General features: G+C 38.0%; 1 protein-coding gene across 2 annotated transcripts in view; it reads right to left on the bottom strand.

Moving 5' to 3' along the window:
• Positions 1-25,029, bottom strand: part of VPS50 (VPS50, EARP/GARPII complex subunit) — an 82,280-nt gene extending 57,251 nt beyond the window's left edge. Inside the window, exons 1-10 of one of the 2 annotated variants that reach the window (XM_027893194.1) lie at positions 24,893-25,029; positions 23,993-24,061; positions 14,766-14,888; positions 14,117-14,188; positions 9,788-9,841; positions 6,473-6,543; positions 5,945-6,062; positions 5,821-5,856; positions 3,302-3,384; positions 1,451-1,493 (exon numbers count right to left, since the gene is read on the bottom strand). In XM_027893194.1, the coding sequence (XP_027748995.1) occupies positions 1,451-1,493; positions 3,302-3,384; positions 5,821-5,856; positions 5,945-6,062; positions 6,473-6,543; positions 9,788-9,841; positions 14,117-14,188; positions 14,766-14,888; positions 23,993-24,061; positions 24,893-24,925 (702 nt within the window). In that variant the 5' untranslated portion in view covers positions 24,926-25,029. The remainder of the gene's footprint in view (positions 1-1,450; positions 1,494-3,301; positions 3,385-5,820; positions 5,857-5,944; positions 6,063-6,472; positions 6,544-9,787; positions 9,842-14,116; positions 14,189-14,765; positions 14,889-23,992; positions 24,062-24,892) is intronic. The other variant, XM_027893193.1, reaches the window with a different exon arrangement.
• Positions 25,030-25,156: the final 127 nt, after the last annotated feature.

Raw genomic sequence — 25,156 nt, 5'->3', positions numbered from 1 at the left:
TTTTATTTGTAACATAATATAAAAGTAAGATCAATGTTAAAACCTAAATTACAAGGGGAAAAAAAAAAAAAAAGAAAAAAGAATGGACATAATTAGAGGCACTCAATTATTGGACAGACTCATTACTGAAACCTTAAGTGGTAGAATATTATTCTATATTATTTTATGTTAATCAGACAGAAATACTCTATGAACCCCAGGATGACTTACATTTCTCTCATATGCATGGACATAATTTCATCAGAAAATAAGATACTTTCACAGGAAGAAAATAAGATCTTTTAATAAATTCACAAGTAATAAATAAAAATCTTCAACGTGATTATTTAGCTAGCTATGAATTGCTTTCACCAACCAACCAACATGGCACATTTTACCAGATTTTGGTAAGATTAGAATTTGCTCTTCAAAGCTGTTTCTGGAAGAAGTAAGACGCAACATCAATATCTGCTCACAAGGAAAAAATGTGAGTGTGCTCACTCTCACAAAGCCTGTGTGAGAGTGGGAAGAAAACAGTCATTTATCAGCTCTTTTGAACCAGATATGCTCTGAATAAAACATACACCAGTGAAAGACTAAGGGAATAAATAACAACAAAAAAAAAAGCTTTGCAAAAAAGCTGAAGTACAAAGGTATAACTGAAGGAAATTTAACAAAGGTCTAATTTTACAAGGAATTTAATAACAAGATATGATAATAATCTGACTTTCTAAAGAGCCCATGACCACAGGTGTAGAGAGCTGCTGGAATAGCTGATTCAGGTTCCTGCTAAGCATTACATGCATATGCATTACATGCACTCCATACACATTACACATATCTACATTAATAGACTTCTTATAAAAAGCTCACCAAGTTCTGGTTCAAAATTACTTTTTTCTTCACCAATTTCCAGCAAGACACTTACCATTTCATATTCATATGCTTTTGTGATACTATCTACCAACTTAAAACTGATCTTTCTTGCATCCCTTACAGTTATTCTTCCTCTGGCTTAGCACTGGCCCTACCCAGCAGTTTGTTGACCTCTAAAATTTCCAGTGAAATTGTGATCTCTTGTGTAGCTTATCCAAACCTATTCACTTGCTGCTGATTTACTTCTCACAATTATTTACAAGTAGTCTAAGGAACTCAAAGAAGTTCAGTACTTCAAATGTTATATGACTTTTTTAATTTGACTGCTCTACCACTTACAGCAAGCACAACTCATGAACTGGGCTTATAAGTCTGACAACATATTACAGAGCATTTAGATTAACTGCATCACAAGAGTTTACATGAACACCACTGACTACAGCATTCCAAAGAGAGTATTTGAAAGAAATGTGCACATTCTGTAATTGCTAACAACACTGTGTTAAAAAGCTCTGGTACTTCAGAGGTTAATTACTAACATATACTCAGAGGTTAAATATTAAAATATACTAAACATCAATATACCAACTCTTACCTCTATTTGTTCCAAGGTATCTTGCAGTTTTGAATTTAACTCACTATTAATGAAAGAAAAAAATGTTTAAAATAAAATTACCAATTCTATTAATATTTCAGACCAAGTTCCTTTTTCCAAAAACACATTTGCCTGCTACCGAGCCACAATATAGTAATTGATCATAAATCATTTAAGCTGCTGTTACGCAGTCTTACTGCGTCAGACTGGTGCCATCTCAGCACTGTTATTACTGAAAGGTACCTACTTCAGGCATATGCAGTATTACTAACGCTTCAAATTAAAGTATTTGTTGCAGCAGCACATAACTGTAGGTTTACAATACAACACTCTCAAGAGTGCCCAGACAAGGCCCCATCCTGCTAGGATTTAACCAAGTATTCAAAGTCATTCCCAACCTCCAAGAAACTCATGCTTTAAATGTTTTGGTTCGGCACTGTGGTCTAGAGCAGAACATTTCTTGACCAGAAAGGTCAAGGCTGTCGGGTCTTTGTAAACTATAGTATCTTTTCTTTGTTGCTCAGGAACCTGTTACAGAAATGCTATAAAAGAACTCAAGCTTACACAATTCTCAGAAAAAAATTTAAACACCATTATTTCACTTCTCTTGGTATAAAAAGATTAACAAAAATAGCTACCATAAGAGACAAAGAAAGGACAAAGCAAGGACAAAGAAAGGCACCACTGCACCTTTATAACAATCAGGTTTAAAAATCTTAGAACACCAGCCAGAAAAATAACACACAAAATATGTTATTGTTCTTGTTTGGAAAGGTCAAAGCAACAAGAAATAGGCAGGATATTCTCTTCATGCATGGAAAGCACAGTTTTCATTAAATAATAACCATATCTGATTTTAAACAACTTCCTTCTGTGCTCTGAATCTTCTCTTAAGGGGGTTATGTTAATTATCAAAAGATTCTAGTTTCCCTATTCAGTTCTTTAGCTTCAAGATTATGCCCATCACCCTCCTGTTTTGGTTCCATTAGGTAAACTGGATACAATACCCTCCAAAGAAAGGTTTAAATAAAAAAACTGCATCAAGAAGAGCTGGCATTAAAAACTAGAGTAGAAAATACTTCCTTATTGTTTCTCCACATGCAACAAGCCTTCAACCAGAAAAGCCTCTGTAATAATTTGATGTTACTATAACTCCTGCTGGAGTTTATGAGCATTTCCTGCTTATTTTTTTCTTTTTTAAAAGCTATGGAAACATCAAGTCTTTCTAAGTTAGGAACTGCAGATATTTGGATTAGTTCCAGTTCTGAAAGCAATTTCTTCATGTCAGCATGAAATTCTGCACTTGCTAATTTCATTGCCAAGAATCAGGGTAAGCTATTCTCCAGAGGCCATCTTGCTGTAGGTAAATTAATTCCAGAATATAAATTTGCTTATTAAAAAATCAGCTCAGGTATCCCTAGGCTGCATGTTGCAGCACAGTTTGAATTCAGTCTTAGTTGAAACTTTACCTGCCAATGTATTACAAGAGTTAAAAAGCAATGATATAGTCCAAACACAGATTATATGGTGTTATGATTGTGAAGACTGGTTAGTAGTGGTACCAGAAAGGGGGAAACTACAGTGGATACTTATGTTTTTATAATTGCCTCAATTTTACTTTTCTAAGGAGAAAATAACATTTCCATCAAACCTTCTTTAGAGAAGGAGAATTAATGGTCACTGTTTCATACACTGAGACTGGATGTGGCACTTAGTGCCATGTTCTATTAACCACGGTGGTGTTGGAACAAGGGTTGAACTTTGATCTCGGAGGTCTTTTCCAACCTGGTTGATTCTATGACTCTGTATCATTTACAAATAAAGTCACTGAGAAGCTGAATGTCACCTTACCTTATACAACTGTAGTGTTTGAAGGTGCTGGCGGCTTTCTGGCATTCTAAGCAGAGCTGAATAGCTCCTGGATAATCCTCTTCCTTAGGAGAAAATACAATTGAAAGCTCATTTGAAGCAACGGTGCAACACCCATTTTTGCTTGCATAATTATGAATTAAGAATAAAATATTTTGCCTCATGTCTATACAGTAAATTAAAGGAAGAGAGTGAGGGTCTATTGCAGCACTTCATATGCAAGTAGTTTAGAACTAGAAATAGATATTAGCAACATCTGAAAACACTATGTATTACATTACCTTATGCAAACAACTTGCTGTATTGTTTCCTTTTGTATTCATAAAAAATACATCGGAAAATTTTTATTACAAAACAACAAACATCTTCCCAGTTAAACATCTTTCAAACCTTTGTTAATACAGTATGATCTATTTATGAGCATGGAAAGAGGCAAGTTCAGACACTGGCAGCTTTAGGTTACAAAACCTAAAAAGAGACAAGGAAGACACTCCTAACATTACGTCCAAATAAACACTATTTAAATTGACACATCCTATAGCTTATTAGAAATTATTTTAAATACAAGTGGCCTCAGACCACACAAGGCCTCAGGACAAAAAGAACATACTTTAGAACAAAAACATGGGCACACTGTCATCATTTATAAAAAGAATATCAAATCAGTAGACAGATGAATCAGGAAGTATATGAAGATGTCAGGACAAAAAACAAAAAACCCCATAGACACAAAAATGTAAAACCCCAGGATCTTGCCATCAGAACATGGACAGTGCCTTGGGTATACCTACTATTTTTGTATTCTATTAGACATGAGACCAGAAGGAGTCTTGGAGAAAGGAAAACCCTCTTTAATAGCTAAGAGCTTCCCTTTTTTGCCATAATTACATCAGCTGTAATATATACTTAAGAGAGTTCAAATACAAAGCTGTTACTGGAATTTCAGTCATTGACTGAAGAGTAGAAACGCAAGGGCAATTTATATTCAGCTATTATCATAAAGGAGGTTCTGAAATGAAATTGGTTTTAACAGCAGTATTCTAATGCAGATCAAGTTTTGCTGAAAAAAATACACAAAAAAACCCCAAATACATTATCCATTAGATGAAAACAGAACAGTACATTGGTCCAAAATGATTGCTGCATTTACACGTCTTTGCATCTTTCTCCATTGGAAACCTGGTATTTGTTCCATTAAGTCTAACAGAGCTCAAATCAGAAAGCCTGTTTGCATAAGGTATTTTACTAATGTATTCCAGATGCAGCTCAACCCTATAAGCTATTAGAGCTTCATTTCTGGCTTTTCCAACTCCTCTTCTGTGAAAGGCTACTAACAGCTCTCATGCGTATTCCATTACTAACTTCTTGGAGTACAAACTGGTCAATATCTGGGATAACGTATTGGGAGTAGACATTGAGCACAGCACTAAAACTTCACTCAGCTAGAAACAGCAGTCCCAGCCCTTAAAAATCACTGATGGATTACAATAATCAAACATTAGGGTCTGTGTGTGAATGCAACACCCACACCTCTGTCTCAAGACAACTCCTACTAGTAGACTTGGAAGTGTTGATTTCCTGTGTGACAAAGTACAGCACAGACATTAAAAGCTAATCATTGTTTAAGGCTTAATGAGCAGAAGGTAACATTTATGCCACCTGAAAATGAGTACATTCCTGCTTGGTACAGAATAAGGAAGTTTGCTGACACAAGGGGATTTACTCTAGACGGAATTAAACTCAAGGATTCTTAAAAGTTACAGCCAATAAAATTCAATTTCCAAATTTACTAACTAGGGATTATCATCATGATATTCCATACAGTATTAGCTGTAAATCCATGAACTATGATTAAAACATAGTTGTCAATAAAATCCTGAAATTGTCTTTCATACAATTAATCACCCTAAGACAAGATCTTATTTTGCTCTGTGCAGTATCTACTGCATTTTTAGGCAGTATTTACAACAGTATCAGAATCTGCAGTGTCATGACCTGCATGCTGCAATGTTTTCTACAAGTGACTATTAAAAGGCCAACCCAAGGAATAAGGAGAGAAGCTACTACACTTACAAAAATACTATTTTAGTAATAGAATACAAATAATTTAGAGCCCCTCTATAAATCTGTACAGTAATATACTAGTAGAAGTACTTTATCCAGACACAGCATACCAACAAGCAGCTAAATCTCACCTTCTGTTTTTCCCAACTATCAAGTTAAAACCAGAAAAAAAGTGTAAGTTGAGGGCAGTGAGGAGAGCGAAGACTCCAAAGCGTTTTTACTGAACTAACTCAAGCCTCAGATCTAAAGGTAGGATTGAGGTTTTGACAAAAAATACTCCCCCCTGGCAGAGGGGCGATCTAATTGGATATGAAGATTTTGCACAACATTTGAAAAAAAAAAAAAAACCACAGCCACAGTCTGTTTGCAAGAGGAAGGGAAGGGACAAAAGTAGACTTAAAATAGCTTCAAATTTAACCAGTCTGGCAGGGACTTACCTCCAACATCTCGCTCAAACGCACATCAGTTCTTTGCTAAAAAAAGGAAACAAAAACCAAAGAACAATAACTACACAGAAAATAAGAAAAATATTTGCCACTGAAAAAAAATAACAACATGTACCAGTGTTTTTATTGTTCTCAGAGACTTCAGCAGTCCAATAAGCAACTGTCGCTTCCTCTGATTGGCAAGAAGCCCCAGACTAGTTTGTGTGAAGCCTTCCTTTGCTATATTCAGGTGTCTGCAAAAGTTACAAAATTAATATAATCTTCAACAAATTCATAAAACGAAACTTACTTCTAATCAACTCTAACATGTCCATCAAAATACATGCTAGAAAATAAGATTGTCAGCATTGTTAAGGAAATTCAGAAAACGAGATATCAACAGACTATTAAGAAGGTACATCCTCCCTTCTGCAATTTTCTGTGGATCAATGGTGTATCTCAACACCTTCCTGTTTTAAAGAGAACTCCCAGTTGCAAAAGTGAGAGCTGCAACATTTGCAATTGTTTTAGTATCTTTTAACTACTAATAGCATTCAGCACATAGACTGGAAATATCATCAACAAGCAAATTTCCTGGGTTTACAGATTTTCTCTGAAATACTCTTCCACCCTTTCAATCTCTGCAGTTACTTAAGCAAGATACCTTCTTCCATTTGTGCAAATAACAGCTGCTAACTGAAGGCCGGTCTGCAATGATGTAACACGTTCAAGTTCCTACAGAGAGACAATAGGTTGAATAAATATACAAGTTAAAGTTGTGCTACACACCAGTGAAGACTAGTGATTAGTGGATTTCTCTTGAGATGTTATACAGACTTTGTAGAGTTGCTGTATATATTATTTGTTTCATCATTTAATACATGCTAAGCATTGCAATGTAACATTAATAAAAACTGTCTTTTAAAATACAACTCTCTTTTGAAGACAGATATTTGAAATCCATTTTCATTGCAGTGGGACCATCCATATTTATATATTATATATTTAGCCTAAGAATCTCTGAACCATTAGTGCATTACAACAGAATAATCAGAGCTTCAGGACAGAAACACAGGACTTAATTAATATGCCAGAGAGTGGGGGGAAAACAAATCATGTTTCACACAGCATTTTCTTGTTTAGAAGCACTTGTGTTCTACCAATTTAATAGATGTCACTTCATAATGAATGTTAATTGTATCCTGTTGAATTTCAGCTGAAAACTCTTCAGCAGAGTTGACCTGAATTTAGCTTGATTTTTGACTTACTGAAGTACCTAACATAATCTCAACTCCTTGTTTTAGGATAACTATTAGGATTTCTTTTGTTAGGAACAGTACTGTAGCAAAGTAAATGCTTTCCCCACTCTACAGAAAATGAGAATTTTTTTTTAAATTCTGTTCATCATTTCAAAACATATCAAGTGCTTTCTGTGAGAAGAAGGGAGACTTTCACTTTGAAAACCAAACTAATTCTAAAGATATGACAAGCAAAAACAAGTTCAAAGTTTAGTTCAGTTCCAAATCAGCTCCTGGTCAGTCTCCAAATCACTAAGCTGCACTGTTCACCAAAAGCAGCTCCTTTATGTTACCAATGTTGCTTTTGTAAAAATGACAGCTTAGCTGATGATACACAAAATATCTTAAGAAACCAAATTCAAATATTACTTTCATCAGTACCTACTAAAAACATACTTTGAAAATATGAGAGTTATTCAAAAGCCTTTTACTCCCTTTTTCATGAGAGAACACATACAATAAGGAGCAACTCCACTCCTGTCTTGCCACTTGCAAAGATTATATAAAATCTCTCCTTTGAACGTGACTGGATGAAGAGGCACAAGGAAAGAGTAGAGCCTAAAGTTCCCAGGGAGAGAGTCTTCTTCCCAGCATTTAGGGCTGAATAAATTTTTTCTCTTCTCAAAGACAGTATTCCACCCACTGTTCCTAAAGCATGCCTTTCCTTTCAAGGAGAAGGGAAAATTATAAATCCCCTGCCCTGTGTCTGTGCTGTGCCTCTGTTAGCCCATAGTAGTGCCTGTTAGACAAGTACTTCATACTAGAAATGGGGTGCAAATCATGATATCCCTAAACTTTACTTTGCACAGTGAAAGTGTGTCCAGGAGACAGAGTCAACTGCATTTTTGTTATTTTAATGACCTGCTACTGTAATTGGACACTGAACTGGAGATGCCATTACTGACTTAATCAGGCAAGTATGCATTTAAGAAATGTTTTTAAAAGATTCTTACTGGCACAATGGATTTTTAACTATCCCATTGGAACATCTGAAAGCACTTCTTGATATAAAATGTGCACCTTACTAAAATGTTGCTGCGATAAGAACATTAACATTACACAGCAAAATGCAAGAAGCACATTTGCTGCAGTACTATTACGTAGTGAGAGGAGGTTTTCAAAGTGAAGCTGCTGGATTCAGAAAAGCAGCACTCACTCAAAACTATCAATTTCAAACATGTGCGACAGTGGAATAATACCAGAAGGTTTTTATACCATACAATTACCCCCCTCTACACTATCCTGTGAAGTGTCAACCACTGCAGCACTTACCAGCCTCTTTCTACAATAGCCTCCCCAACTGACTCTTTTAACTAAAACTGAAACAACATTACTGTTACAGCTTGTTACAGCTTTTTTCTTCCACCACCTATTGCCCAATCGCCCACATTTATTTCTTTAAACAGCAGCACTCTTCCTTTCATCCAGTGAAATGCCAGAGCACAGATGGCAGGGTCAGTAAGGCTGGATGCACAGGCCATAAGCACAAGTGAGGAGAAGAGAATGTTGTGCCCTCAGGATGAAAGAGGAAAAAAATTGCAGCTCCATGACATCTATCATGGGTTATGCATCCAGAAGTACAAGCCATCATTGCTCTCCCACACTCTTTACAGCTTCTTAACCAAAATGTGAGTTGCCATAATCACTGGTCTGACAATGGTGACAAAAGGTGCTGTACACACACAGAATTATTCATCACACGATAATTCTCAGACTAACTTGATAACATCACTATTTTCCACTTTGCAGAATTCTCCATGTTGTTTCCTGGAACAATCACACAAAATCAGGCAGTGCTGACCACATGTTATAAGAACAGTATGAAGAATAAATGAGTAGAAAAAAAAAAAATCTTCTTTTTAGAGAATCATTATGACAGCTGTTGCAAATATGTTTTGGGAGGAAGACGAGAAGCCATGCCAACATTCTACTGCAAGCAGCTGAAGCAGTTTTGCTTTGTTTTGCTCTTAAGAGATCTCTGACATGGTGAGACTCTATTTCCAGCTCTGTCGTCTCTTACATGCTTCCTTCTCACAACTGCCCAAGATTAGTGGCTGGCTTCCAGTTAGAAGATCTTAAGAAAGATGATTGCTGTTTTCTTGTATGGAATAAAGTGTGAAACCATTCCTAAGCACAGGAACTAAAGCAGCTCCTAATCCAAGTCCACTACAGGTATTAATCATAGAATCATAGACTCAGCCAGGCTGGAAAGGACCTCTGAGGTCATCAAGTCCAACCTTGATCCACTACCACCACAGTTACTAGACCATGGCATTAAGTGCCACATCCAGTCTCTTCTAAAAAACCTCCAGGGATGGAGAATCCACCACCTCCCTGGGCAGCCCATTCCAGTGTCTGATTATCCTCTCCGTAAAGAATTTCTTCCTAATATTCAATTCCTAAATCACAATCAAGCTTGTGAATTTATGTTTTCAGAAAGCCTTCTTAAAAATGTCCATATGCCAAAACATTTATCATCCTAAAGACTTCCAGCTCAATATGCCCTTGGTTCTTTTCACTATAGAGACAGAAGTTTAGCATGCATAAACAGTTGGTTCCAACCAGGCACCAGCATCCCTACTAAGAGATGACTGTATTAATCCCCAATGAAACAAGTGCAGCATTATAACATCACAAAATTGAGCAGTTTACTCTTAAAAAGTAACTGTTCATTGTCTTACCTCAACATATGCAGGCTGTTTTTCAAGGATCAAGTCTGCAACTTTTTTAGATACCTTAAAAAGAAGAACATTCCATGTAATTTATAGCAATCTCAATTAAGCAGGCCATCCCCATACTAAAGTTCTACAAGTTGGTGCTTCTCTATAGTTTATTTCTGCATTTTTCAAATTTATTAATAAATATTCCACAACAACATAAAAAAATCATAAAAATTATGATGAACTTTCCTTAGAAGCAAGATAAGAAAAATGTTCACCATCCCATCTAGGGATTAGTGGGCATTTTTAAACTAATCCCTTAACTCTGTTTGTTAAGGAACATGCTAGAATAGAAAGCAGAAATAATTTGGGACAGTGCAAGTATATTCTGCTCATGCTACTACTAGAGTACAAATTTAAGTTAACCATCTACCAAGGTGTGCTGGTTTGGGCTGAGCTGGAGTTAATTTTCTCCACAGTTGTGGTATGGGGCTGTTTTGGACTTGCACTGCAAACAATGCTGATAACAGAGAAGTCCTAGCTGAGCAGTGCTTGCACAGAATCAAGGCCTCTTCTACTCGTACCACCTCACCAGTGAGTGGGCAGGGGGTGCACAATTTGCTGGGAGGGATCATAGCTGGGATAGCTGACCCCCATTGACCTAAGGGATACAGGGTCAATACCATGACCTCTGCGTGACCATACGGTGACATGCTCAGCATGTAAAGCTGCAGGGAGAGGAAGGAAAGGAAGCATATTCAGAATGATGGCATCTGTCTTTCCAAATAACTGTTACACGTAATAGAGCCCTGCTTTACTAGAGATGGCTGAACACCTCCATGACCATGGGAAGCAGTGAATTAATTCCTTGTTTGGCTTCACTTGCTTTTGCTTTACCTACTTTTCAGCTATTTTTTTTGCATTATCTACCTTTATCTCAACCCATGAGTTTTCTCCTCCCATTCTGCCCCCCATCCCACTGGTGAAGAAATGAGTGAGTGGCTGCAGGGTACTTCATTGCCAGCTGGAGTTAAACCATGATACATAGAGATCTAAGAAAGCCATAAAGCCTACCTTGCAGACTGATATTGTATTAAATTAAATCTGTGTCAAAATGAATATTCACCCTGTGCACATTATGCCCTTTCTTTAGCACACAGAATATTCATATTTAAAAAATTTCCCCATTGTTCTGAAGTAACAGTAAGTGAAATGCTACTCAGAGCTGCTGTCTGTACTGAATTTTAAAAATAGGCATTGCTACCTTAATCAACTTCTTGTGCACAAACACAGAAGCTTAAAAATAAATACAACACTAACAGTCTTATAAATGCAAGCTTGAGAACAGTGTGTTTTGTTTTGTTTTGTTTTGTTTTTCAGCAGGGACTACAAATATTTAAGAAGAAATGGTTTCAAACATGACAAAGAAATTATTGGTATTGTTCTATATTTTTCCAAAGGAACAATACTCCCAGAAACAAAAATAAAATAAAACTGTCTGACAGCCAGCCCACGAGGCACCACTGGCAAAGACAGAAAATGAGGTTTTTCTGCACCTGCCTGCTTAGTCAAACATAGCATAAAGTTGAGATCTTCAATAAGGATTCCTATAACAAACTCGTATTAGCTCCACCAGATAAATTCCCATCCTCCGGAAGAACATTTGCATTAAAATGGTCTTCAAAGTATTCCAGTATCATCAGCTGGCAATCTGGAAAAGTGGCATATACCTAGCTATGCTTTCTTCCTTCCATATTAAAAGCAGGTCAGAATCAAAAAACAATTTTAAAACTTCTTGCTTGTTCTTAAAACCTCTCAACAGTTCTACAATTAATAAAATGTTCCTCTTGCAGGACAGCAAAAGAACCACTCCAGAATGCGGTGTGGTCAGGAAAGGATGTTATCAGGCCAACTGCCACACAAACCTACACGACCTTGGAACTTCTTAAGAAGTTTTGTTCACTGCACAATCTATGCCCTGTGAAATTTTCACCTCCTTTTTCAAACACATTCTTCATTCTATCCCTGTACCTGTAAGAAACTTCAGGACATGGATATACATGCTAGTCATGCGTTGCTCTAGTACAAATCTAACAGTTTGATTCTTCACTGTTAAAGCAGTACAAGTGAATAAGAGATACATTTCATTTTCAGTTTTTACACACTTTTTGTTTTGCAAGTTGTCCATTACCCTTGACTAATAACAACCTCAACACTGTCAAGCACCTGTCACAGGCATTTTTTTTCTTTCCCAGAACTTAAAGATTTCCAAACTGTCCCACCCTTTTGGGCATCTTCCATACTATTGCGCTGTGTCAAGTCCTGGGATCCTGAACTGCAGTTGCTAACAATGAATGTGACCACCACAGTTATCAATGCATGCCAACAGCGTTTTCTCACGGGACCAATTGATTCTTTCCTAAACACATCAGCAAAAAATAATTCATCTCCTGAAGAAAAAACAACACAGCTGAGGATATTAGCCTCCTAATTACAATGAAGTATGAAGTCTAGCAGACATACAACTCAAAAAGCCTTCTAATTGTCCACAGTGAGGTGATTACAAATTAAAGTTGTCATGATACATACATTAAAAAAGGTTTCAGTGAGCTGGAATCTATTCAGTGGAATGAAAAACCAATGAGCAAACTACGGAAAATACGGGTCTGTAGTGACTCTAAAAACAAAGGCACGACTAAGATCAACTGTGCAAAAGCAGATGGTAACAGTCAGTGAGAAGTGGAAGATTAGAGCTCTAGTACCTGCAATTCACACTCATATGAGTGTTCTGTGCAAGAGAAGTTTAGAAGTTGGTATTATGTCTAAACCACTGTTGTAAATTCCTATGCTACCTATAGGTACAGATACTGAGGTGAAAAAGGCAGTATTTAGTCTTTTTCAAAAGCAGTGGTATTGTGTGATATGTCAACAGACTTCTTGAGTCCTCTACCTCATAATTTTTTCAAATCCCCATTAAAATATTTTGAGGAGTGAACTAACAACATACAATACTCTGTAGTACTGTCTTCCATGGAGGACACTAAGCTCCTTTAAAGCAGACAGTAGCCTAAATGACCTATCACAAGATAAATGGACAGTAATTGAGACAGAAGAAGAAAACATGTAACAGTCCCTCACACCCCACCTGGAAATATGATACAAGGACATGAAATACAGCATATAAGAAATTTTAGCACCTTGGCACATGCTCAAGAAAGAAAACAACCAAGCAACAATTCCTTCCTATAGTAGAAACACATTTTGACTAGATTAAGGAAGAAACAAGAAAGGACCAATCCTGACTGGGGAGGTGGTGGGAAAGAACTGGGCGCATGTTTCTTGTCAAAAGTTTTGCCTTTTACCTGTTTTACCTGTTTGGGCAATATTTACTAGAAACCTTACGTTCAGTTCTCACCCCTGTTATTCATTAGCTGCATGCACTTTGCAGTTTAAATGTTTCAGCAGCAACCAAGCCCTGAAACTATTCCCCTGGCTGCAACTGTTTCCCATCCTGAAAGCAAAAATGGTCAAGACATTGATAACACGTATTGGGGTTAGCCTGCACATCTCAATGAAGTTGTCTCAGTCTTGAGAGCATTTCCTTTCAAAATCACCAGATGTTTCCTTAAACTTAAAAAAAGAAACAAACAAACTTGCAGAAACAAATCACTTGCAGATATTCTCCAAATGCCACAGATAATACATTTGTTTCCTGTACCATATTATTCATCTTAAAAGAGCAATGCAATAACAACTAACGTATGAACAGAAAATTAAAAAGCCAGGAATATAACAAGTACCTTTCAAAAACTGCAGCTTCGACTTCTCCTCATTCATTATAGTTACTACTCATAACATTCCATTCAGTTTATTATGTAATAACTCCGTACCAGTATTCACTAGAAACCCTTGTGGACAATTAAAAAATTGGCAAATGAAAAGTAAGAGAAAATCGCATCTCCAAGGAGACAGTTTTCAAAACATTTTATGTCTTACGTTGCTAGAAATCCCTCAAAAAAGAGATACTACTGTACCATTCAGTACTGTGTTGAACATTACTTTTCTTATAACAAACGTAAAAAGACAAACATTCAGAAAATCAAGTTTCTAAAGAAATAGTTAGAACATTTGCTCCTTACTATACTTATCACTAAGACTTACTTCCATAATTTCAAATGATTATATGAGGTAGTGATGATTTTCCACTATAAAGACACACAATATAATATTTTTTAAAAACTGCATAACTAAAGTGTTTAAGAAACCAAAACCTTTTCAGTTACACTTCTTGCTAGACTTATAGACAATACACAAATTGCATGAGGTTACAGAAGAAACAACTTTACTTACAGCAGCTTGCTGTTGTTTTAATTTGTCTCTGTACTCTTCCAGTTCTTGAAGACTTAGTACTGGAGGAAGCCTCTGCATACAAACAATGAATTAAATTCAGTAAGAAATTAAAGGACATTAAATCACATGTAGTCTTAACTACGCAATCAATTTCATTAAAGAAACATGCTTATTGCTTTTGCAATTTAATTTGCAGAATTAATCCATTATTTCAAATGACGGATACTGAAATCAATTAGTGGTAAGATATACAATGTATATCGTAATTACCTCAAAGTTACTTTATTTTAAGCCATATATACACACACACAACTCCCCCCAACACAGAAATTATTATGTCTCAGTTAGTTTGCTAAAACAAAATACACAAAATATATAATGGACTTTTTTTTTTCCTGAACTATTTTGGTTTTTCACTATAGTTTAAGTTATGAAGTGCCTGTTAGCACAACTGATATTAATGCTACCACATTAAAAGAGACTACACCAATACTTTACGTTAGAACTGCAACATGACATAGAAAGGTAATTCCATATTCATACAACCTATAAGAAACAAATCAAAAAATAGCTCATTGAAATAAGTATATTTTTGATCTTCATTTTTTATTATGCTGTTGTCCTTTCTCTGAAGCAGAGAAAAGCTTACCTCTAACTCATACTTCACAATATCAAAGGAATCATTGGAAAAATAAACTTCTTCAATGCTGTTAATTATTTCCTGCTGTGCCTGAGGATCAGTTGGTTCTTCATGTAGTTCTCTGAGCTCCTCCTGCACAAAACAAAAAAGTATTTCCATAATGTAATAACACACCCTAACAAAAACAATATTTTAACGGATCAAAAATCTTTCCATTTACAACATTAGCACAAGAAGCAATGGCAAAAAAAACAGAAAGATGAGTATGCTGTGGCTTGTTCTTCCCATTAGGGACAGCAAGATATCCAAAACATTTCAAAATACATAGTACAGATTTCAACACTGCAGCTCACTTAAACACTTCTTCATTAATACATTTATGACACAAATGCATGTTGAGTCCACAGATTTTTCCTCCTGAAGTTTAGAAATTGTCATAATAAACTAAAAATAAACTGGTAGGCTATTTCTCAGAATGGGAAAAAAAAAAAAAAAAAGCAAAACCAAAAAAAGAAAACCTGAATTTTTAAAATCAGAGGAATCCTCTTTGCAAATGTAAGGTAAGCAGTGACACTACAAATGTGTAACTGTCCAATTCAGCCCTCACAATTCACTGAAATAAAAGTCACATCATTAAACACTGGAATTTTTTACAGGTAAACCTAGAACAGACCTGCCTTCTTTGCACAGCATTAAACCGCTCTCAGATTTTAGCACAGTGGTCTATGCAGAAATGTGCTGTCAGCTTTGTAAAAGCTAATACTCAAGAGGTAAGCATTCCCCTCCTCGCTGTCATGATGTCCCCTCGATCTTTTCAATGACTCAGCTGCTACCAGTGGGTAGCAAACCAAGAACTGAGCCTCCCCCTGCTGTACTAGACATTGTAACTAATACTGGTCCTCTCCCAGATGTTGTTCCCATCAAAGGAATGAATAATCCCTCATCAGACACTCTAAAGGGAGAAGTGCAAGGAAATTCTTCCATCAAAAATAAAGATTAAATGGATAAAATTCCTTGATATTGGAATTAAACCCTGGTGAACCAATCCAGAGGACTGAAGAGTCCCATAATGACCCTGAGCCTCCCAACAATGCTGGGTTGTTACAGTGGGACAAGGTGCCCATATTTTCACCACCAAGAGCTCAAGGGCTTATTTCATCAGCTAGAGGTATCAAATTTTAGATTAACTGACTAAACAACCACTAACTTGCTTCTTTTGCACATCAACTGAAACAAGGTCAATGCATACATGCTATGAGGCAAAGTGACACTTAAAATGCAAGCAAGGTGCTGTTTTTCTACACAGCTGAAGGCAGCCAAGGGGTGAGGAGTGGATGGTTTGGAAGAGCATCAGAAGGAGCCGCTGCTCCTGAGAAATACCTCTCACCGGAAAAAAAGAGAGGGGAAAGAAAAAAAAAATAAGAGTAAATAAAAGGAGGGAAGACAAAAAGCAGCGGCTCTGATACACATTAAAAAAGATTTCCAGCGGATTTCGCGATCCCGAGCGGCCGCAGCCGAGGCTGAAGGAGCGGGCGGTGCTCGGGCGCCACCCGCTGGGCCGCGGGCGAGGCCGCAGATGGAAGGGCGGCTTCAAGCCCCGATGGGAACCGGGTAACTCGGAGAAAAGCCCTCGGAGCCACCTTCTTCCTCTCCCGGGCAGCCCCAGGAGGCTCTGATCTCGTCTGAAACGCCTGATGCAGTCACTGCCACCAGAGGAGGTGAACGCAGCGACCTGCCTTCCAACAGCGCGCACCGGCAGCAGGTGGACTGCACCACAGACCGAGAGAAACAACTAAATAATACAGATCAATAACTATATATATAACAACAGTAAATAACAATATCAAAGGAAACTGATGCCTGTTTTTAGACCAACTCTTAGGACACGTTTGGAGTGTGGACCTGCTCTTAGTGAGCACGTCCCGAGCGCCACGAGCCACAACAGCGTCTTGCCAAGACGAAAGCAAAAGATGGGTCAGCTCCGGCCACTGACGGCAGAAGGTGCCAACTCAAGTTTGTAGGAAGCCGGCAGGGAAGCGCCTGCAGATCCACACTGACACCAAGGAGACAGCCAGGACTCCAGGCAGCCAGGACTGTCCCTTCAGCGCCCGCCACACAATTCACCCAGCAGTAACACCTTCCCACCTCGTGTTTCGGCTTTACCAAGATCATGAGAAACAGAGGAGAGGAGGGCTGGTTAGGGATGAGAGCAAAAAGATTTTTGACAAATAGTCCTTTTAGAGTCTGTTTCAACTTTTTAATCTACGGTTTGAAGTTTCCCTCACATGACGGCACAAGGATTGGCAGAGGACACACACATTCAGACTCAATGGGATACCACTTTTGCATTAATTTAATTTAGGAAGCAATGAAGCTATCAACTAACCATACGCATTCCTATCCCTTAAAACAAACAAATATTATTTCCCTCTGGGCTCCTTAACAAATCGTGGCTTTATACTGTACATCCCTCTATAAATCAGTTTTACATCTTACAGTACATTTAGTTTTAGCTGTATGAAACTAAAATTAGAAATTATCCAAGAAAGAAAACAGGGGCCACAGAATCATTGCAAATTGAATCATCCAATTTATCATCTGATATTTGCCTACAAGTTCTTGCATTGCTGTTTGCTAAAAGAAAAAAGATGAAAAACTAAACCCAAGGAGAAATCATTAGGATCATTTAAAATCTGTACCATTGATATCTTTTCATATTGGTGAAACAATAAGTCAATGCATAGGTCAAAGGTAACTGACATCTGATAAAGATGCATTAAGAAAGCCATTGTGGACACATATTCTGGATTTGGAATGTGGTAATGAATTGGAGGGGTGTTTTTAACACTAGCATTTCAATGAAGCCTTATCAATGACCTTTTTGCTGTCACAGAACACCACAGCTCAAAACACAAACATAAAGCTGATGCTGACACAAACATAAAGCTGACTAGGACAATTGCTAAGAAAGCATTTTATCCTGCTTTAGAAAGACTGTTCATGTTTCTTGCCAAAATACTACTCCGGAAAATACATTTTAAATGGACAAGGTCTTTCCTTATATTGTATATTTTTTTACAAAAGCAGTCTAATGAGATAACTCTCCAGGATAAGCTTTAGCTCCCATATAAATTACACTGTCTTCCACCAGACTTTATGCCATGATAATCTGCACCTTCCAATACATTACATTCCATTAGTTTCAAGGAACTAATATGCTGAAGGCCAATGTATTGACTCACCACTGAAGGAAGCAACCATCCTTGGCTACAGTTTATTTGCTGATATTCAATTTTTCTCATCCCTTCAATTAGATATACAAAACAATTTTATTATATATAAATAAGCCCATCGTTTCAGGGGCCCCAGCAAAGGCCAGATTTAGCACTGTGGAGCTTGTACTCACACACTTTGCAGAAGGAAAGAAGGAAGTGCTATTGAATCCCTCAATGTATTTTTTTACCTCAAAACCTTTAACTGTTGCCACTTAAGTACCTGCCTTTTTAAATAAAGTCATCATTAAAACATACTTGATAGTAAATTCTATGTTAATTCAGCAATTCCAAGTGCTATTCTGAATTTTAAAAATTGCAACAGAGGGAATCATATAATAATAATCATGCAGAGAACTCTGCAGAAACTGAATCAATTAGATATATAGGAGATGAGGACAAGCAGCATATTGGCAAGGTGGACCCCACAGTAGTCACTTCAGTCCACCTGCCCAGGTTAATACACACATTCAGCAGCTGGCAATAAAGGGCCAACAGCCATTTAAGAAGCTGTGTCACGGGCCACTCCTTTTCCAAAGTTTTCTTCAGCAGGAGGCTTCACCTCCTGCGTAAAACTTGTGTCACTTGTGATGCCAACTGTGCTTTTTTCCCCCCAAGTACTTTGGATCATACTTTCATGGGAATACAATTTATCCGTCAGGTTGCCATCAGTACAACCCTCAGCAGCAGGTCTCTTCATAATGACCCCTAAATAGATCAGTGAAAGACAGCTTCAGGGGAGAGAAAGAAAAGAGAAAAACCCTATCAGTTTGATTAATAATAATGGCCAGTCTCTTCGCGAACGAAGAACCGGGGAAGGTCTTTCCACCTTCCAGCCTGCGCATTGGATTTTTTTAGGTGAGACACAGTGTGCGCGGAACTGAGCCCACCCATCAGTTTGATTATATACTTGAAGAAGGCATTGCTAAATAAAACACCATGCTTGTATCCACACTCTTCTCACATCATTTTGCCTTCCTGTTGCACAGAAATAGAAGTTCACAATCTAGGGGCCTGTGGCAATTCCTTGAAATATATTTCAGAAGAGTCATCTCATTGCAGACTCATCTGAAATGCAGTTCAGCAAGTTTCTGATGACTACCCAGCTACTTCCCAGTGCGTCACACTCCCACTCTCCTTGTATTCTATGCTGCCTGTGACAGCAAAAACAATATTGCTTTGTTGAATGAAGCATTACTGGTAGGGAGTCGAAGCAAACACCTTCTTCATTCCAGTCACTATCAACTAAAAGACTTGGAAAGTGAAAAAAGGCAACCGATACTACTCAGATTAAAAAAAAAAAAATTATAATCTAATTAGAAGCTGAAGTTCAGAAACAGCCTATGCACCTCTGCCCAGAGAGTGCCAGGGGCCAAGTCTGTGCTATATTCACTTGGACACAGCCTCCTTCTCTTTGTCAAGAGACAAGAACACACCAATGAATATGGTGTAGGTTTATATCCTTCCATTTTGAACAGGAATAATACTTATGTTAAAAGCTAATCCTTAATACCAGGAGGAGGGCCCTGCTCAACAGATTCAATCAGCAGGTGTATTGCAACATCCTACCACTAGGAATTAGAAAAAATGTAAAAAAGTATTTATATACATATATATGCAAACCAAATCTTTTCATTTTATCTATATACAAAGATAGAGATACATAGGTATAAAATATGTGTTCTCCAATACATATATAACCATATACATAAACTCATTTTATTCTCCCTCCCTTCTCTCCTGCCTTCCCCCACATGTGGGAAGGCAATCCCACAGGGAAGTTTTAGGTATTCCCTACCTTTGACATGAAAAGCCCAGAACTTTCTTTTGATCTTTCCTCCTACAGTATATATAGAGAGTACTTACTAAAAAGCTCTCACTCAGCCAAAACAAACTGTGAAAACAGCTCTCCTGATGGCCAGAACAACAAAGCTGATCCATAGAACAGCTATTAGCCACACCATCACTTAATGGACTCCTTTAAAGCACTCAGGTACTGCTGGGAAATAGAAGCCCACATAGACTAACAAATCCACACTTCTATCTATAAGAAAAGCAATAAGAAATAAACTTTTGGTGTTCTTTACTACCATAAACCACAAAGTCAAATGATATTTGTATATTGTATATACAAATGCTGTATACATTATACATATATATACAAAAGCTGATAATGATAAAAATAAATGTAATCTAATTCAAAGTCAACTCATCATGAACCCCACACACTTGAATTCAAGCATACAAAATACCTATCTCACCCTTTTGTGACAGAATCTGCTAAACAAAACTGTTATCAGCTTGGGAAACAACAAAGCTGACAATTCCAGAATGGTTCAAAAAGAATTACAGTTCGCCATGGTGATCAAGGCATAACAGTGAAGTAAGGTACCTCAGACAAAAAAGATATTAAGTCTTTCTGCTAACAACTTTCTCTTCTAGATATAGGATCATCACAGAATGGTTTGGACTGGAAGGGACAGCTCAGAGACCATTTAATTCCAATCCATCATTCACTAGACGAAGTTGCTCAGAGCCCTATCCAGTCAGGCCTTGAGCACCTTCAGCGATGGGGCATCCACAGCTTCCCTGGTCAACCTGTTATATCCAGCCCAGCAGTTCAGATTTGACTTCTCTGCAGACACTAACACACAATTAAACTAATTTACACTTACATCTTACTATGATACAATTGCTATTACAGAGATACTTCTCTGTGTGAGTTGGTTGTATGAGTCTGTATTAAAACATAGAGCAAAGCAAGTTTGCTAGTGACTTGGCTTTATGTGATGGAAGCAAATTGAATTTTTTCAAGATAGTTGCAGAACTTATCGGAGTACTGGTTAATGTTAGTGCATTCACTCAGTAAAATATCCAGGCACCAAATAATTTCACCCCTTAAAAATAAAAACTTGAGAAGCACAATCTTCATTCAACATGCTGGCCAGCAACCAGTCAGCAAAATAACAATTTTCAAACATCAACACCCAAAGGAATTTTGCTGGGTTTGCCATCAAGAGACGTAATGTCAGCATGTTCTTCTTCCTGTGCTCCATATTTCCCATTTGACCTTCAAACTAGTGTGACAGTCCCTCATCTCAAAAACATGGTTTTGTTCCCAGAATCAGCATCATCTATCAATGGCTTGTGCTTTTTCCGGTAATTCATGCTGGCCCTTTCACTCTGCATACCCCTCCATAGCTTTAATGCAGTTTTTTGAAGCTTTCAGTAACACTTCCCCTAAATCAATCTGGAGCTACAAATTTGAATGTGGAAGTGTGACGATGAAAGTAAAGCATCATAACCATTCTGTCATCAAAACATCTTGAGACTTTCATGATTCAAGGTATAAACAAAAACAGTTAAAAAACAGGGCAGCAAAGAACATTTTTGTTCAAGTAGCAGCTTGAAACAGTACAAAGTTATGCTTTTAGTCATTGCCTTTAAAAATCTGCACCTTTTCCTAAGTCTTTACTATTGCATTCAAAAGTGAATTCTCTTTACCAAACCTGTCCATTAAAATATAATAATTATTGAGAGGCATTAGATTATATCCAGCAAAGCTGCTCAATCCTACAATTACAATGCAATTCTGGTTTGTGACATCAGTACGTTGCCATGGCACTGAATACTGCTTTAGATCAAAATAAATACCAATATCCAAAAGCTCAACGACTTTCAATTTCTATGCAGTATGGAAATCTAATCTCCTTGACAGTTACTCATACCACAAACAGAGATATCTCCCTCTCCCCAGCCCTCAAAATTTCTGTTTTCAGCATTTTTGAATCTATGCTCCCAGTGACAGGAAACACATTACTGTGCCTCATCTGATGTCTCATCACTTGAAAAGTAAAATCCTACAATAAAGGCTTTAACAAAGCCAAGGAGGCATGACAATGTAAATCCTTCTTCTTAAAGAAATGGGCTGGAAGTAAAGTTACTGTGACAAATGGCTTGGGACCCTAGCCAGAAGTTAAACTGATCAAAACACAGTAGTTTTATTCATCATTCTCTCAGAATCATAGAATGGCTCAAGTTGGAAGGGACGCATAAGGATCATCAAGTCCAATTCTCAGGTCTTTGCAGGACTACCTGAATATAAACCATATGACTAACAGCATCATCCAGATAATCAAATAATCGCTTTATTTATAAGAGTTTCATTCAGTACAGCTTTTTGACGTAAAAGCAACTCTGAATCTATATTCCAAATATAGAATGTATATTCCAAATATAGAATGTATATCCCGAATATGGTTATTATTTTGAGAACTAATCACTTAATACATTTTTGAAGGAAATAAACATAATCATAGAATTACAAAATGGTTTGGCTTGGAAGGAACCATACAGATCACCCAGGTACAACCCCCTGCGATGGGCAGGGACAGCTTTCACTAGATCAGGTTGCTCAGGGCCTCATCCAACCTGTCCTAAACACTACCAGGATTGGAGAATCCGCAACTTCTCTGGGTAACCTGTTCCAGTGTCTCACCACCCTCACAGTAAAGAATTTCTTCCTAATATCCAATCTAAATCTACCCTAAATATTAGAAGATTGAAAAATATAAAAGCTTTATTCTGTTGCACAGGAGAGAATAACACTTTAATTTTATCAACTCTAAAAAAATAAGTAATCAGATTAAAAGTTCCAGCGTTGATGCAATCTAGGTTTTTCAGGCCCAGATTTCTGTTTGCAGGACAGCTGCAGATAATTTTTTCACACTGCAAATGTTTGACATAAATGTATGACAAAAATACAAATTATTAAGAAGTATTTGATTTCCCATTGTTGTTGATATACAGCAGAGACTTACCAGACATGTAACATTAAACTATTACAGAAGGGAAATCTAGCAAGATACCCTGCATCTACTTTTACACGGAGAGTCAACTTGGTTAAAAAACACAGTTTGAAACTGGATGCTCAGTGCGTGGCAAGAATCTGCAATTCTGAAATCTAAGCCATGGAGATGAGACAGTTCTTTCAATATCGCTGCAACTGAATACTTTTGCTCTTTGGTATCAATCTATTGGCCACTGTTTAACAGAGTACAGTGTACCAATTCAGAGATTCGCACTTGATTTTTTAACTATACAGTAACACTGATTTCTGGTTGGCCTCAGCATAAGCACCACATTACACAGTACTTATACAGAGGCAAAGAAATACAAGCAGACTTTTGGGTTGTTTTTTTAATTGTAAAATGGCCATCCAAATTCAAGCCAGTAACTTACATATCTTATTGGTTAAAGGCAAAGCTCAAATTAGGGGAAAATAATAGACTAAATCCACAGAAGTCTTGTGAATCATCTACTCAGATCAAAAGGGTATAAGGAACAGTCAATACTGTGGCAATTGTTCCCTGGCACACAGGTTATTCAGCATGAATTGTGAGATGAGAGGGAGCTGCCACTAGTTAAGTAGTGAGACCCACAAAATGCCAAAAGCTATTATTATAATAAAGATACAACTTTTAAAATAGAACATGAGATTAATTATATATGCTGAAGATCAAAACCATGAAACTACAAAATATACTTACCGCACCAAAACCATGAAGAGACTAAATATCAAGACCAGAACTATACAGGCTACCCATACAGTATTTACTTGCCAAAGTAAACATTAAAGAAGGCATTTTTCATTCTCCTTTTTTTTTTTTTTTATTCACTCCAGCAAGAAACCTAGATAATATTAAGATCAGCATCCAGGGACAAATTAGAAGTTTCAAGAAAGAAATTTTCATGCAAGTTCATTCAGAGTTGGTGAACTGGTTTGTCTCACAGCTTGTAGTTCTGTCATAAAATAAAATATTTTCAGCACGAAACAAAACTCTCAAAAAGAACAACAGCAAACCTTGTGTTTAATAAAAAAAAAGACATAATTAAGTGTCATCAAACTATAAAATGAAAAAACAAAAACGAAGGGCGTGGGAGTGGAGGGATGTTGTATCATACCTTGGTAGGAATTCGAAAGCTTTCAATAGGACTGAGGTCATTAAGACTCTCCTGAGGACTTCTTAAACCCTTTAAGAGAATTTTAATAATCAGTTAAGATTGATTACTTTACATATCTTGCAATCAAACTGCACAAGTCTTACCTGAGGCTGAATAGATACCTGTAGGTCCTTTGACAAATACTCTGACGTGGCTGCAAGGCTAAAACATCATTCTAGAAACATTTAAGCAAGACCATTGGTCTATAAATTATGCTTCTCAAACATCTAAGCGTTTTCAACTTTATGCTGCAATATGCACCTTTTCAGTGTATTACTGAATGATCAAATGTTCTGTTGATACACTTCTTTAAAAAGGCTCTCAACCTTAGAAATACTGGTCCAAACATAGGCTTAGATCTACGTAACCCTAAAGATCACTAGTACAACTGGTACACAGCAGCGGGGTGACAGGCACACACCAAGTGCTCTGGCACACATTCAATATGTGTCCATCCAAATACGTCCCCGGCACCTCCACAGCATCGCCTCCCCTTGGACCGAAAGCTTTTGGTGTCAGACAAAGCCACGCTACCGAAACACGGCCCAGCGCTCCAAAATAATACGACAAAAAGGGAACATCACACAGGCCGGCCCTGTCATCTCCAACACCGATTAGTCTGGTGTGACACAGCTACGCGCTGGCACCTGCGCTTGCTTCCATTTCTCGGCGTAAGGAGAAAAACAAGGTGGATGCCTCTGCCCCGAGAGAGAGCGCACACGCCCCAAGCCCTCCCTCCCCCGGCAGCCGGGCAGAGGGCGATGCCCGCGCCTCGCTGGCCTTCCAGGGGGCCCGGACACGGCGGCCCCGAGGAGAGCCCGGAACCCCCGCGGAGAAACCCCCCTTAGAAGAGCCGCTCACCTGGCGGGTCATCAGCGACTTGATCTTCTGCATGATGGCCCCGCCGCCCCCCGACAGCGCTCAGCGGCCCCGCGCGGCGCCGGGGCACGGAGGAGCCATGTTGGGCGCCACCTGACCGCGCCCGCCCGCGGCTCCCTGGGACCTGTAGTTCGGCCGCGGCGCCGCCCGACTACAACCCCCGGCAGCGCGGCCGGGAGGCCGGGAGGGCTCCCGGGAAGGGCTCGGGCGTGGGCGGTCTATTCCGTCGCGGGTGGACTGCCGGCC

Source organism: Empidonax traillii, unplaced genomic scaffold (assembly GCF_003031625.1).
Source record: "Empidonax traillii isolate 1590-97213 ecotype Southwest subspecies unplaced genomic scaffold, ASM303162v1 scaffold384:size1533304, whole genome shotgun sequence".
Taxonomy (NCBI): domain Eukaryota; kingdom Metazoa; phylum Chordata; class Aves; order Passeriformes; family Tyrannidae; genus Empidonax; species Empidonax traillii.
Note: the sequence above shows the minus strand (reverse complement) of the source record. Positions and strands in the feature narration are given on the sequence as shown.